At 41.9% G+C, this 16,142-nt stretch overlaps 1 protein-coding gene and 1 long non-coding RNA gene across 5 annotated transcripts in view; one reads left to right on the top strand and one right to left on the bottom strand.

Moving 5' to 3' along the window:
- The window catches only part of LOC125379164, a 48,414-nt gene that overhangs the window by 16,399 nt on the left and 15,873 nt on the right, over window positions 1–16,142 (bottom strand). For all 3 annotated transcript variants that reach the window (XM_048395253.1, XM_048395252.1, XM_048395254.1), the window contains exon 2: window positions 2,151–2,372. In XM_048395253.1, the coding sequence (XP_048251210.1) occupies window positions 2,151–2,372 (222 nt within the window). The remainder of the gene's footprint in view (window positions 1–2,150; window positions 2,373–16,142) is intronic.
- LOC125379165 overlaps window positions 2,260–16,142 on the top strand; it is a 114,903-nt gene continuing 101,020 nt past the window's right edge. Inside the window, exons 1-2 of one of the 2 annotated variants that reach the window (XR_007220630.1) lie at window positions 2,260–2,379; window positions 8,760–9,195. This is a non-coding gene — a long non-coding RNA (uncharacterized LOC125379165). Of the gene's footprint in view, window positions 2,380–8,475; window positions 9,196–16,142 lie in introns of those variants that run through there. The other variant, XR_007220629.1, reaches the window with a different exon arrangement.

Here is a 16,142-nt window from a genome sequence, read left to right as displayed (position 1 = left end):
TAGAGTGTCTACCCGGAGACCGCCTCCTTGGTGGAGTGGATAGACCGTCTGTCCGGAGACCGCCTCCGTGGTGTAGTGGATAGAGTGTCTACCCGGAGACCGCCTCCGTGGTGTAGTGGATAGACCGTCTGTCCGGAGACCGCCTCCATGGTGTAGTGGATAGAGTGTCTACCCGGAGACCGCCTCCGTGGTGTAGTGGATAGAGTGTCTACCCGGAGACCGCCTCCATGGTGTAGTGGATAGAGTGTCTACCCGGAGACCGCCTCCGTGGTGTAGTGGATAGAGTGTCTACCCGGAGACCGCCTCTGTGATGTAGTGGATAAAGCGTCTGTCCGGAGACCGCCTCCATGGTGTAGTGGATAGAGTGTCTACCCGGAGACCGCCTCCGTGGTGTAGTGGATAGAGTGTCTACCCGGAGACCGCCTCTGTGGTGTATCGGATAGAGCGTCTGCCCGGAGACCGCCTCTGTGGTGTATCGGATAGAGTGTCTACCCGGAGACCGCCTCCATGGTGTAGTGGATAGAGTGTCTACCCGGAGACCGCCTCTGTGGTGTATCGGATAGAGCGTCTGCCCGGAGACCGCCTCCGTGGTGTAGTGGATAGATCGTCTGCCTGGAGACCAGCTCCGTGGTGTAGTTGATAGAGCATCTGTCCGGAGACCGCCTCCGTGGTGTAGTGGATAGAGCGTCTGCCTGGAGACCAGCTCCGTGGTGTAGTGGATAGAGCGTCTGCCTGGAGACTGCCTCCGTGGTGGAGTGGATAGAGCGTCTGCCTGGAGACCAGCTCCGTGGTGTAGTGGATAGAGCGTCTGCCTGGAGACTGCCTCCATGGTGTAGTTGATAGAGCATCTGTCTGGAGACCAGCTCCGTGGTGTAGTGGATAGAGCGTCTGCCTGGAGACTGCCTCCATGGTGTAGTTGATAGAGCATCTGTGTGGAGACCAGCTCCGTGGTATAGTGGATAGAGCGTCTGCCTGGAGACTGCCTCCTTGATGTAATGGATACAGCGTCTGTACGGAGCTCGCCTCTGTGGTGTAGTGGATAGAGCGTCTGTCCGGCTGGGATCAATGCTCATAATATCAGTCACTAGTTGTCTGGTGAAGACTTGATTTTGAGTCGGTCGCCGTCATTTAGCTTGAATATCGCTGAGTGCGGCGTTAAACAACAAACAACAAACAAACAAGAAAAGAACAAACTCCAATGAACTCACATGCGCAGAGTTAATGTTAGCTTTTAATACTACATGGATAAATATTTAACATTTTTTATCTAAAACACACACAAAAATCTGTGAATATAGACGAGACCAAAATATCCGCTTCGTTCCCCACGAACAACGTATTGGGTATTAGTTTCAAATTGGCTTCTCCAAATGTTATATCGCGGTTACAATGTCAACGTGTCTCAGGTATGGGCCAGGGTCAGTGAGAGTAAAGCTTCTTCTACAGTCAACACAATTCGCCCAGTCGCGCCTCTCGTAGTCAGCGGGAGGCGTTGTAACACGCCCGCGAGACAATGTCGCCCTCAATAAATCTTGAAACTAAACATATCGATAAAACTAAAGCGCAGTTTATAGACAAATTATATGTCAGTGATAATATTTAATTCGAAATCATTTTTGTAGTATGACAATGATTTGGGGAATTTAAGGCTGATTATGTGTTATGGACATAAGTGAAATACAGCTTTGGTCTTTATGTCTTTTCTCGGCTGGAAAAATCCTATATTTTTGTTTATGAACGACTAAAATCACGCGTTTGTGGTTAGACATAATGTCACAGGCCCAATTCAACATATGTTGAAACAGGAAATTCAGTTTAAAAATTAAGCCTCGACAAGAAAACACAGTATAAAGATTATTTTTAGATGAGGAAGTTTACATGGTCGCGTTTCTGTATGTGAAGTCAATCCTATGAAAATCGTAGCTACATCAAAATCCGATTTAGATAAAAAGATCTAATAGAAAACCCCAAACCGCTGTCTTAAAATACGAGAGCATTAAATAAACAAGACCCTTGAATTTATAATAGCGACTTCCGATTGTGTCAATTTCCGGTGTTAACAGCTGCAAAGTAAGTCGCCATGGCAACCACCCTGCAAAACCAGTGCACGGTTATTTTTTTTCGCCAGAAAGTCACATTCAGTAACATACCTGTTGATCTTCCGGATCTGTCCTGGGAAATATCTGAAGAGGGTCTCGCTCAAAGTTCGGCCGGTCACCGAGGTAGAAACATGGAGCTCCGTTCTGGGCAGGGGGTTGTGTCGTCTGCTCCGGGTAATATGGCGGGAAATTGGCGGGAGAGAGGACAGTACCCACGTGGCTTTGAGACGATTCGTGACTTGCTTCCATTTGTATCGTGGGCATCAGAAAGTACTGAAAGGTGAGAAGTTTTGTAAGATAAGTGTCATCTCTAAGTGATAATGAATGTTAGGCTGGTAGGTTAAGACCTGAAGTGACATTTTTTTAAATTTCACGGATTTATTCTGCGTAAATCGCAGTATGCAGAAACTTAGACTATGTTCCCCAGGAGGGCATACACGTTGTCACTCAGCATAGAGAGCATAGACCATTGAGCATAGAACAGCTGCCTTGGCCACTAAGTCGTGTTTAATTGTTGTTCATCTCCACGTTGATATTTTCCAGCTATTTCACCATGGCCGGTAAATCATTGAAGCCGGGCCCAGTTCCACAAAGCGATCTTAGCACTACGTCCGCCAAAGTTTATGTTGACGTTTCTTAAAGAGTTAAGCTCATTTTAGCGCTAAGATCGCTTTGTGGGCCGGGGCTTTGGACTATGCTATCGAGGTAGGATCTTTCAGACCGCCTGATCCTACAGTAACTCGTTTGTCGTTTAACTCAACGTAAAGACCTCTCAGGACTAAGCAAACCATTAATAAGATGAACAACGTCCAATGCTATCGAGGTACGATGTCACGAAATAAACCTCGTCAGCGATCCTGACCATCCGACCATTCAGCCACGCTTACGCCTATTCTAACCGGAATTCCTGAGGGTTGCTTTATTTTAAGTGCAACAGTTTATACTCTGCCCTTACAAGCTGTTTCAGCACCGTTTTATTATTTTCGGACGAATTTTCGTGATGTAGTCCACACAAAAAATAAAAATAGTCTATCTTCACGTATTTAAAGTAGAACCCCAATTTTACAACAAAGAACCTTCAAAACGTTTATTAGTTACACTAACATGAGAGGGGCGTTGGAGTAGCCTCGTGGTTAAAGAGTGCTCTCTTCGCGCCTAAGGCCCGGGTTCGATTCCTCACTTTGATACACTGTGTGAAGTCCATTCCTAAGGTCCAGTTACCGTTATATTGCTGGAATGTTAAACGGCGTAAAAATCAACTCACTCACTCACTCACTCACTCACTCACTCACTTAGGGGCGATAATACACAGCCTCCCGGATGTTTTCCTTTTTAACCAAAATGTGGGTCTGAAGATTTTTGGAACAAAACAAAATTTGCGAATGGTGTTTCGATATACATGTACCTGAATTCATTTTACCAGGAACTGGCCGCACTTAAACAAACTGACCCGTGAAGATCCGGGGTAGAATAGGTCTTCAGCAACCCGTGCTTTCAGTAAACGGCGAATATGCTTGTCGTAAGAGGCTACTAACGGGATCGGGTGGTCAGACTCGCTGAATTGGTTGATGCATGTCATTGTATCCCAATTTCGTGGATCGATGCTCATTTATGTCAATCACTGGATTGTCTGGTCCAGATTCGAATATTTACAGACCGCATATTCACACAGCTGGAATATTGCTGAGTGCGGGGCTAAACAACCAACCAACCAACCAAGGTACGATAGACACACTACGGTACGATAGACACACTAAGGTACAATAGACACTCTACGGTACGATAGACACACTAAGGCACAATAGACACACTACGGTACGATAGACAGGACTCGATAGTTTACAGACCGCCGTCATATAGCTGGAATATTGCTAAATGCGGCGTTAAACAATAAACAAACAAACAAACAAACAAACAAAACTTAAACAAACTAATAACAATTGTCTGACCTTCCCGATAGTAGTTGTGTTACATAATTTACATACATAGAAAAATATACACTATATTTATAAAATGAGTCATGCAGCTAAACGGAAACTTTCACTGAACTGTGATATGGGGTGACCTCGTTGTCTTGGGCGTAGCAGTTCGCCCTGCAGAGTTGCGTCCCTTCACCGTGATCAAAATATGATCCTTGTTCGGCTATTTCGGTTATCCTTGTTTGGTTATTCGGCACAATACCCGTCCTCAGGGGATCCCACAAGGTGAAAACGTTTAAGATCGGGTTTTTCTCCTACATTAAGCTGTGTCTAAAATACTGCTGGTGGGGGCGACACACACAGCTCATTGAGATGTGGGCATATCACGTTCAACCGTCAGTAGACATTCCAACAAGAAAGAGGAGTTACCATGACGACAAAATGTGATGATAGTGATATCGATGGCAGTGATACGGAAATAATGATCATGATTATCGGAACTATCGGATTATTGTGATAACTGACACTGCTGCTGATGTGTTGATGGTTATACTAATAACAGTGTTAGCAACAGAGCTACTACTATATACTACTACTACATGTGATGCTGCTGCTACTACTACTACTACTACTACATTTCCTGCTACTACTATATTTCCTGCTACTACTAATACTGCTGCTGTTTCTGCTACTACTACTACATTTGCTGCTGCTACTACTACTATTACTACTACTACTACTACTACTGCTGCTACTGCTGCTGCTTCTGTTGCTACTTTTACTACTACAACAACTGCTGGTGTGGCTGCTGCTGCTACTACTACTACTACTATCCCGATTACCACAACTACATCTATTGCTTTGGCCACTACTGCTACTATAACTACTACAACTACATTTGCTACTACTACTACTACTACTACTACTGCTACTCCGACTACCACGACTACTACTGTTGCAGCTGCCACTACTACTACTACTACATTTGCTGCTGCTGTTTCTACTACTACTACTCCGACAACCACTACTACTACTGTTGCATCTGCCACTACTACTACTACTACTAGTTCTACTACTACTGCTGCTACTACTACTTTTTCTCCGACTACCACTGTTGCTGCTGCCACTCCTACTACTACTACTACTGTTGCTGCTTCTACTACTGCTGCTACTACTACTACTTCTACTACTACTGCTACTCCGAATACTACTTTTGCAGCTGCCACTACTACTACCAGTACTACTACTACTACTACTGCGACTACCACGACTACTACTGATGCAGCTGTCACTACTACTACTATTACTACAAATACTACTACTAGTACAACTACTACTATTACAACTGTTCTGATTATCGACTGTAATGATATCGACCTTACTATTATAAAATGTTTTTATTTTTAACAAATACCAGATACCAGAAACAATCACACTAACATAAACAAGGAACAAAAAGAATAATGATATGTATAACAATAATCATAAACCAACTATAACCATCATAATCATCCTATTCTCGTAGTGAACAACAGCCGGGGAAAAGAAAGTATACACTTGAAAGTTCACGCTTCACTAAGGGGCGGTCGGGTAGCCTAGCGGTTAAAGCGTTCGCTCGTCACGCCGAAAACCCGGGTTCGATTCCCGACATGGGTACAATATGTGAAGCCCATTTCTCGTGTCCCCCACCGTGATATTGCTGGAATATTGCTAAAAGCGGCGTAAAACCATACTCACTCACTCACGCTTCACTCAGCACATTACTGTGTACTGTGAGTGAGTGAGTGAGTGAGTGAGTATGGTTTTACGCCGCTTTTAGCAATATCCCAGCAATATCACGGCGGGGGTCACCAGAAATGGGCTTCACACATTGTACCCATGTCGGGAATCGAACCCGGGTCTTCGGCGTGACGAGCGAACGCTTTAACCAGTAGGCTACCCGACCGCCCCACTGTGTACTGTGAAATTGCGATCCCCATGACCCTTGAGACGTGTGTACGTCACCTGTTGTGAGATACTCATTGATATGATGCATATTATATCTCATTTGATACCCGTACCTTTACGTCACCATCGAAAAAAACACTCCTTGTTTGTTTAACTTTTAGGACCGCCTCCGTGGTCTAGTGGTAGAGCGTCCACCCGTAGAGCGGAAGGACCGGGGTTCGATCCCCGGCCGCGTCATACCAAAACTGGTTAAAAGATGGTACTTGTTGTTACCCTGTCTGGCGCTCGGCATTAAGGGACTAAACCGAGGACTGGTCTGCTCAAAGTCAGTTTACTGTGTCTGAGTTGGGTATTTATTTATACTGCGGCATGGTGTCTCAGTGTAAAAGCACTATAAATCGGCATCAGTCCTGACTAGTACAAGCAGCCACACACACACACACGTGCAAGCACGTCGCTTTATAAGTGCAATAATCTTGGACGCGACGTTAAACCCCATTTCACCTCACCTTGTTTAACTTTTAGCCATCATCAAACATTTGTTTAACTTTCTTTTGCCCGGCACTTTAGATATCAAAGGGCATGCAATAATTACAACGTAAAAAGACTAAATGCCTTATATAATCGAGAAAAATAACTAAACTAAACTAAACATTCTTAAATGTTCTTAAAAATTGACGAGGCCATGCGAAAATCATGTGTTTCATGAAGACAGTGTATGAGACATAGAGTGAAGACAGTGTATGAGACATAGAGTGAAGACAGTGTATGAGACATAGAGTGAAGACAGTGTATGAGACATAGAGTGAAGACAGTGTATGAGACATAGAGTGAAGACAGTGTATGAGACATAGAGTGAAGACAGTGTATGAGACATAGAGTGAAGACAGTGTATGAGACATAGAGACTTACTTGTTACAGCCACACGATTTCCATTTGCTATTTTCATGTTCATAAGACCATCCGATCTTATATAGAACCGAGTTCCCCAATTCCGATACACAAACACAATGACAGAAATAATGCCGATTATATCTATTCGTTTCGTGGAGTAATTCCATTGTGAAATTACTGCCAAGTCCGCGTCATTTGGTTTCGTGTTGTGAAAAATATTTAAAAGAAAACTTATACTCTTGCGCCACCGTCACTCGGCGTGAATTGAAACGCTCGGGAAACCCTTAATTAAAAGATTGGTGGCTGTTATGGTTCACTGTTTTTTCCCCTGCTGATTTATCCTTCATATCAGCTGCCTCGGTATAATAAATTAATTCAAATAGTTTCTAAAAGGCCCGTTATGTTGGGTTTTTTTAAAATCGGAAGGTGTTTGATGGAATATGGTTCACAGTGTTCTTGTGTTACTTTCAGCGCCTTGCTGTACAACCTATTTGCACTTGATTCACGTACATTCGCTAACAGGGGAGTTGTTTGGGGTGAATTAATATGGTTTTAGGCCGCTTTTAGCAATTTTCCAGCAAAATCACGCCGGGGGACATTAGAAATGGGCTTCACACATTGTATCCATGTTGTTTTGGTTGAAGCTGGACAACAATTGCAGGAGTAGAATTAATGATACAGTAAACAAGCTTAAAGGGACCACTAATTATAGTTGGTTATAAGCACCCTCGCCCATTGTTAAAAATGAAAGCTTTCCGCCATACTCTTGTCTCGTCGTTCTGGGTATCTTGTCACCATATCATATACAGTAAACTACGGTTATAACGAACCCAAAGGGACCACTAATTGTAATTCGTTATATACGTTGTTCGTTATAATCATATGTACAGCATATATGAAGCAATGGGACGGGACAAAAAAACTCTTCGTTACAGCCGTCGGTTCTTTAAAGGCGTGTTTGTCATAAACGTAGTTTACTGTAAATGAACACTTTAATCCGTCCTTATCTTGAAACATATTAATATTCGACCGTGAAGATCCGGGTTAGAAATGGTCTTCAGCAACCCACGCTTGTCGCAAGAGGCGACTAACGGGATCGGGTGGTCAGGCTCAGTGACTCGACTGATGCATGTCATCGTATCCCAATTGCCTTAATAGATGCTCATGATGTCAATCACTGGAATGCCTGGCCCAGACTCGATTATTTACAGGCCGCCGTCATATAGCTAGAATATTGAGGGATACGGCGTTAACAAACAAACAAACAAACAAACAAACGTAATATATTTCGCATTACTCTAATCAGTACTCGTCGTTTTAATAAATGGCATACAGCATTGCGTTTCTAGTGGCCACTCATATGCTACATGTATGAATGAAGCCTTGTGTTGACGCTACACGCTTGACTCTCTTACTTACAGGCTATCATCTTTCCAAATACGCAGGTAACGCAAAAGGCAAATAAACCCGAATAACTGGTCCCAAAACACAATCGTTATGGGTAGTAGTTCACCTACATATTCAGATGTACAACTGGTGTCAAATCCACTCGTCAAATTGTGTAACGAAATTGGATCCCCTTTTCGCGTTATATCGAGGATGATAGCTGAGGTGTCATCTGAGTAGAAGGGAAACACGGTCTAGTTGTTTCTGTCGTGAAAATGCAAAGATTATATTTTTGGAAGAGTGAATGAGTTAGCAACTTCAGTTATCTATTCAAACCAACTTCGGCTTGTAATCAAGAGTGAAGCTGCGGTGTTGGATACAGAAAACATTGCTTATGGATGGTTTTGGTTTGCGTTAAGAAGAAAGCAGTTAGAGATCGACGGAACCGTTATTATTTTGGTTGGTGTTCAAGGTTTCTTAAATATTTCACCAAGAAATGATCCTGCGTTTACAGATTACCGATTTTGGAACAGGACAACGCTATGGCACACTGGTGATGATAATACGTGGATAAAGATACTCAAGATGAACCTATGATGGGTGAAGCAGTTGCTGGTTCATGTGTTGGATGTCAGATCCGCGTTGTTACTGTTTTTACTCTGCTCTATTTTATTCTACAGAAACTGTTGTCGTGGATGTACAAATGTTCTGCCACTACCTGCGAAAGTGACGTCGCACGAGACACGAACAAGACGTTACGACGTAACAGAAGACGCGGGGATTACGTATTCTTAAAGTGTAAAGAGAGGTTACGTATCAACGTATTAACGCGGAATTAAAGGAGCTACTTTCTTGTGGATTACTGAGACGCCATGGTGTAATTTTCAATAGAATATCGTGTAACCATGGATACCAAATGGATCTGTTTGTGAAAATAAGCATTGCGCAAGGTAGGTACCTTATTTTCATTTAATAATCACTATCGAGACTGACCTTGTTAACACGCTCCCTCACATATATTATACACAATAATTATATTGATGTGTACAAACTACAGTTGGTATACACAGTCGTCGAATACATTTTGACCAATGTTCTATTGACAGACAACGATTATGTTGAAGAGCTCGGATTATAAAACGGTGTATGTTAAAAAGGGTTTGTTTTGTTTGTTGTTTAACGCCGAACTCAGCAATATTCCAGCTATATAACGGCGGTCTGTAAATAATCGTGTCTGGACAAGACAATCCAGTGATTGACATCATGAGCATCGATCCACGCAATTGGGATACGATGACATGTATCAACCAAGTCAGCGAGTCCGACCAACCGATTCGGCTAGTCGCCTCTTACGACAAGCATAGTCAACTTTTACGGCAAGCATGGGTTGCTGAAGACCTATTCTATCCCGGATCTTCTCGGGTCGTGAAAGAAGGTACGAGCTACGGTACAAAGGTAATTCGTAAAACCGAGGACAGTAGGTAAGTCAAGTGGATGAAGCGTCGCTTGTCACGACGAAATTTGATTCATCACATGGGTTCGATAATTGAATTACATTTCTGGGGACAGCCTCCGTGGTCTTGTGGTAGAGCGGAAGGTCCGGGGTTCGATCCCCGCCCGCGTCATACCAAAAGACGTTAAAAGATGGTACTTGTTGTTACCCTGTCTGGCGCTCGGCATTAAGGGGCTAATACAAGGACTGGACTGCTCGGAGTCAGTATACTGTGTCTGAGTGGGGTATTCATGTTAAACTGCAGCCTGGTATCTCAGTGAGCTAGCACTATAAATCGGCATCAGTCCGGACTAAACCAAGGACTGGTCTGCTCAAAGTCAGTTTACTGTGTCTGAGTTGGGTATTCATTTTAAACTGCGGCATGGTGTTTCAGTGTAAAAGCACTATAAATCGGCATCAGTCCTGACAAGTTCAAGCAGCCACACACACACGTGCATGCACGTCCTATATAAATGCAATAATCTTGGACGCGACGTTAAACCCCATTTCGCCTCATCACATTTCTTGAGTCCCCGTCGTGATATAACTGGAGGGTTGCTAATAGTGGCGTGAAACCATAATCACTCACAATTATGATTTTTTTTTATCGGAAGTGACGTCACCAGCTACATCTCTCTAACCACGAACTTAGCATAGATTTTCTCACGCCAGAAATCAACAGCCAATGACAATACTTTTCATGGACTCGAGTTCGGCATATACTAAATTTAATATCACAGCCTCGGCTGAACAAGATCTCGATATATTTAATCGAATCGGAAAAGTCGTAGGGCGAGGGGGATTGGAGGATCCAGACTCGATTATTTACAGACCGCCATCATACAGCTTGAATATTGCTGAGTGCGGCGTTAAACAATAACCTATGTGTGTGTGTGTGTGTGTGTGTGTGTGTGTGTGTGCGTGCGCGCGCGCGTGTGTGTGTGTTGTTTCTTGTATTCGAGGAGGCAGAAAAACTTTGAGTCTGGTGATACTGTTCGTTTGAAGCATTAAAGAGCAGTGTGTTTCAAATGAAAATAGCGGCAAATTATGCTTTTCGTTCTCCAGATGTGTAAATGCACCGAAACTCGATAACATTTTGTAATTGTCGACACACCATCATCAAATTTCCTTGAAAATTGTATTGGCATCTGAAACAAGTCGTTGTTTTAAAGTCTACAAAAGCCCTGAAAAAAACCCCATGAGTAATTGTTTTCGGAATAATGCACGTGCAGGTACCTAGAACAAAACACGATTGCAGAGGCGTGACACCTATCAGTGTACTTCCGCGCATTGTGGAATCCACAAACCAAACTAAACAGAAATCTTGTTGGCTTTGTTGCTGATATTTTTTTGAAAACCTCTTAGACATCGAGGAAAGCTGGTACAATGAGGGTGTCATGACGGTTTAATGAACAGCGTCCCAAGAAAGTTTGGCAGCCTGTTTTCTAATGAACAGCGTGCCAAGAAAGTTTGGCAGCCTTTTTTACATGTTCCGTCTTCACGCACCTTTTACGTTCTTGATTTATATTTTTCGGCAGTGAAAAGGCTCTTTAAAACGTAATAATATTCACGCCCTTTCGTTTGGAAATAAAACATAAAAATGGAAAAAAATAAGGAAAATTGTCGCAAAATTTGATGCGAGTCAACATAGCGATAAACGCGGCTGTAATGGGCCGATTATTATATTACATCATTTTGAAAAAAAAATACAGCACGCCATTGCAGTAGAGACTGAAAGTTGTTTGTTCATATAATATAACGCGAAAGCTCTTTGTTTGTCTTTTTAAACAATGGCTTTTTATTGTGAAATGTTGGTGATAGATTCACATGAATAAAAAAGGTGTTTTTACATTTTAATAAAAGAAAGCTACATGGGTTGAGATGGGATTGACCTACACAAAGAACTATTTTAAATAAGGCGTCTTTTCAAAACTTCAATGTAACTAGAAAACGACAAATTTTAGTTTATGAATCTGCACGTTGTTGCATAAAAATTGAAAGTCTTAGAACGTTCATGTAATTACAACTTAAATCAAATCGTTTTGTTAGAATTTCATTGACACTCAAGAAGAGGTGATGTTTGAATAGCGCAAAAGGAAAAAATGCCAAGTCGTTCAAACAATTCTCAGGTAGTCTTGTGAATTTATCCATCCATCTAGAAATACAAATTACACAGGCAACACACTGCTGAACATTGTCTCAAGTCGTGCCCATGCACTGAACAGGAATGATGGTGTCTAGAGTTGCCTCCCTTAGACCAGAACTGTTAGTACTATTACCCTGCCGACGTGCCTGAACTGTTAAATAAATAAAAGCTTTTTCCACCAAAATATCTCCATATTGTAAGTACGTGTCCCTTTACTATTCCAATGAAATCTAACAAGTAAATTAGGAAATCTGTGGTATTTTTTCTTGCAAAACAATTCTTTGACAAAGGAAAGTGACACAGCTTCCATTCCATTTCCTTAAAGCTGCTGCCAAACTGACCTCTGTTCGGAGGACATATTTCTTCGAATCCCAAAGTCATTCCGAGGAGGTCATGGTTTGTGAGCATCATACCGTTACTCGAGGACTTCATCGAAGTGAGACCGCCTCCGTGGTCTAATGGTAGAGCGTCCGCCCGGAGAGCCTCGTCATACCAAAAAGACGTTAAAAGATGGTACTTGTTGTTACCCTGTCTGGCGCTCGGCATTAAGGGGCTAAAACAAGGACTGGTCGGCTCGGAGTCGGTATACTGTGTCTGAGTGGGGTATTCATGTTAAACTGCGGCATGGTATCTCAGTGTGCTAGCACTATAAATCGGCATCAGTCCGGACTAGTACAAGCAGCCACACACACACACACACACATACATACACGTGCATGCACGTCGCTATATAAGTGCAATAATCTTGGACGCGACGTTAAACCCCATTTCCCCTCACCTCATCGAAGTGATGAGTGTCAGCGCCATGTCACGCTTGTATTTCTTCCAACATCGAGCTGACACGCCCAAATATACTGCAGTAATGTTTAAAGCGGCCTTAAACCAAACTGACTCGCTGTAACACGCCCAATGTGTAAGACATATTTCTATGTTGAAGCACATTAAAAGTCTGAGAACCTATCACACTCAAAGCACTGTTAAACACAATTTTCACAAAGCTTTTGTACAAATCATTCGAGAAGGACACTATTGATTAAGATTACATATTGATTAAGACATACAATCACCGAACCTGAAGGTATATTTGTATTCTTTATATTCCCTGCCAACCAAACTTTCAAACTGAAGAATATGAGAAAAAATAAATCACTTTAATCAGGTGTATAAAACGTTATTTTCAGATTAATTTCGTGGTCGTTTTACACGTATGTCCGATAAACACAAATCACCTTCACGACTTAGGTGCGAACACGGTAAACTGTGAAACAATCACACTCCAATAACCCACCTCACTGGCCCCATAGAAGGAAGACACTTATGGCCAGGTACCTCCAGAATACCTCCAATCGGAGTTAATACACGCAAGCCCAGTGTGGCAGTGTCGCAGTGTGGGGGTCTTCTCTCTCTCTCTCTCTCTCTCTCTCTCTCTCTCTCTCTCTCTGTGTGTGTGTGTGTGTGTGTGTGTACTCTCTCATTCTGTGACTATCGAGTACCACAAGATTAATTTAATTAGATGCAATTCACCAATGCAACAAAGATTTGAAGCAAAATGCATTCATTAGATACCACACACAGTATACACACACTAAAACAGTTTAACGTGACCGACTTCAATACTGCATGCAAACAAAATCCAAATCACAAAATCTTGCAACAAAATACACATATTTGTAAAGGAAAGAAATGGCTGACGTTTTCAGCAATAGCTGCTGGGGTACGCCAAGGTAATGTGCTGAGTCATGGCTTATTCAATATTTTTACACCCCGATGGCGTTTACAGATGTTCACCTTAATCACCACTGGTTTGAATGCTTCAGACATGATCAAACATTACAGATGTGCTTTATAACTGTAACGTTCCACAATCAGGCACTAAACCAAACTAAACCCAACATCGAATGTAGCTGAATTTTATATCGGATGAAATGATAACAGTTCTATTCATCATCGACGCTCATGCGTGAAAATGCCATTTTCCTCCCAGGTTGAGTCTCTGTATTTCTTGGTGAAAAAGAGCCTATGATGATATTATCGAAGGTCTGTGTATATTTCAACTAGAATAATCCTGTGGGTAGAATGACTATTTTTGCTGTAACACCTTGTAACGTTTTCAATGATTGTTCGAACAAAAACAAGTAAATTATGCAATCTGTGGCATTTGTTCTTGGTGTGGAAAATGCCTTGCAACATAACCTTCAAAGCCCCTTTCAACCGCTGATCACCGGCAACGACGACAAGCTGTTTTGTCAATTTTAACAGCTCTTACTTTCAAAAACTTCCCTGTCCTTGAGGGTCGTCGCATGGCACAATTTGGACTTGCAATATTACAATATAATAAATGAGGAGCTATTAGTTCTTGAAAACTTTTAAAACCATTAAATATATACTACTCCAAAAAAGTTTTTAAAAAAAACGCTCGATTTTTTTTCATATGACAATATCATGTCATGACAGATTAACTATATTCATATGAAAAAAAACAGGTGTCATGTCTCGACAGATTAAGAAGTCATATGAAATCACCGGAGTTTCTTTAACCGATCATACATAGTGACTTTAAACACCAAAAGCATTCTTAAACTCGGTTTTCACAGTCTTTCATGACAGTTCACCGTTACAAAATAGCGTGTCATTCACTTCAGGATAATCGTGATATGTCAAGGCGAATATTTGAAATAGTCCCCATGTAAACCAATCAAAATTGACCGATTAACATTAATTGCTATATATTCAACGCGAACACTCTCGTCTCTTACCTTTTCTTTAGAAGTCAAACCCCTTAACTTCCTCTCCAATTATTCAGAAATCTTAAAGTTTGAAGTTTGTTTACCGTGAGTGTTCGTGATATTGAACCTGCTGAGGTGACCGAGAGTTTGAACGAGCTCGGAACACCCGAATTGGGACAACCCTGTTTACTTTGATATGTTAGGACAGTATATTTTTGAAATTCAGTTGTTAGCATGCGTGTCTTATTTCATGACATATTTCAAACTGAAAACACGTCACTGGTATCGCAACAAGCCTCTTCTTTGTTGGTTCTGTACCTAAAAGTACAATATTAAAACGGCATGTCGCGTTAATGTTATTCAAACTCAGACAGGGTGAGCGAGACACATTTGCCATAATGTTTACTCAGCGATTACCATACAGTCCCAGTTTAGCGATTACGACACACTATCCGGATGCATAACTCCGATCTTCAAAACGATAACTTAATTACCGTATTCGACGTAATAAGCGCCCCGCTCTAATAAACGCCCACGGCGTTATTTGCTAATATATTGGCAAGTGAACAATCCCAGTTAGCACCGTTTCGGATTGATCAATGTACACAAGACTTATTTATTCGTGTATAATACGCACTCGTTTGTTATATGCAACCTTAATTATGGGCAATTAAATTCTCGAAAATATATCTATCGTGTATAATACACACAGATTCTTCTTTTATTTCATTTCAGGCTGTCAGCACAAACCTACATTCTTTCAACCTCGTTTTTAATCTCACCAAAATTATATTCTAATAAGAGCCCCCTTTTTCTAATTTTGAGAGCGCCCTGGGCGCTTATTACGTCGAATACGGTATACTCCAAATACGCTAAAGGTTGATCCAGGCTCAATTATTAACAGGCCGCCATGACAAAGATGAAATATTGCTAGTGCGGCAATAAGCGCCATGAACGCTTTACAATATACCACTTGATACAAAACAACAGCTGTATGATCAAACCGTACATATGGCCAGTCAGAGGAGAACAGGTTGCGTTGCTTCATTCACATAGTTAACGTCTAAACAATTCTGAAAACGCCCTGTCATGTTGCGAATCCAGAAGAACTTCCTTGTTGTAACACACGCCAGTAAGAGCATTAGTACGTGAACTTGTGTCCGTGTGCAAACTGAGGGTCTCGGCGGACAAACCGTCGCCGTCATATAGCTGGAATAGTGTTTAGTGCGGCGTTAAACAACAACAAACAAACAAAGCGTTAAAACCTATGTTTCTATGTGTGAACGTAGAATCTCCAAGTGTAAACCTTGAGTATCTATGTGTAAACCTTGAGTGTGTATGTGTGAACCGTGAATCTCTATGTGTAAACCGTGAGTCTCTATGTGTGAACTGTGAGTCTGTCTGTGTAAACCTTGAGTGTGTATGTGTAAACCTTGAGTGTGTATGTGTAAACCTTGAGTCTGTATGTGTAAACCTTGAGTCTGTATGTGTAAATCTTGGGTCTCTATGTGTAAACCTTGAGTCTGTATGTGT

Source organism: Haliotis rufescens, unplaced genomic scaffold (genome assembly GCF_023055435.1).
Source record: "Haliotis rufescens isolate VD_foot unplaced genomic scaffold, xgHalRufe1.0.p SCAF_14, whole genome shotgun sequence".
Taxonomy (NCBI): domain Eukaryota; kingdom Metazoa; phylum Mollusca; class Gastropoda; order Lepetellida; family Haliotidae; genus Haliotis; species Haliotis rufescens.
Note: the sequence above shows the minus strand (reverse complement) of the source record. Positions and strands in the feature narration are given on the sequence as shown.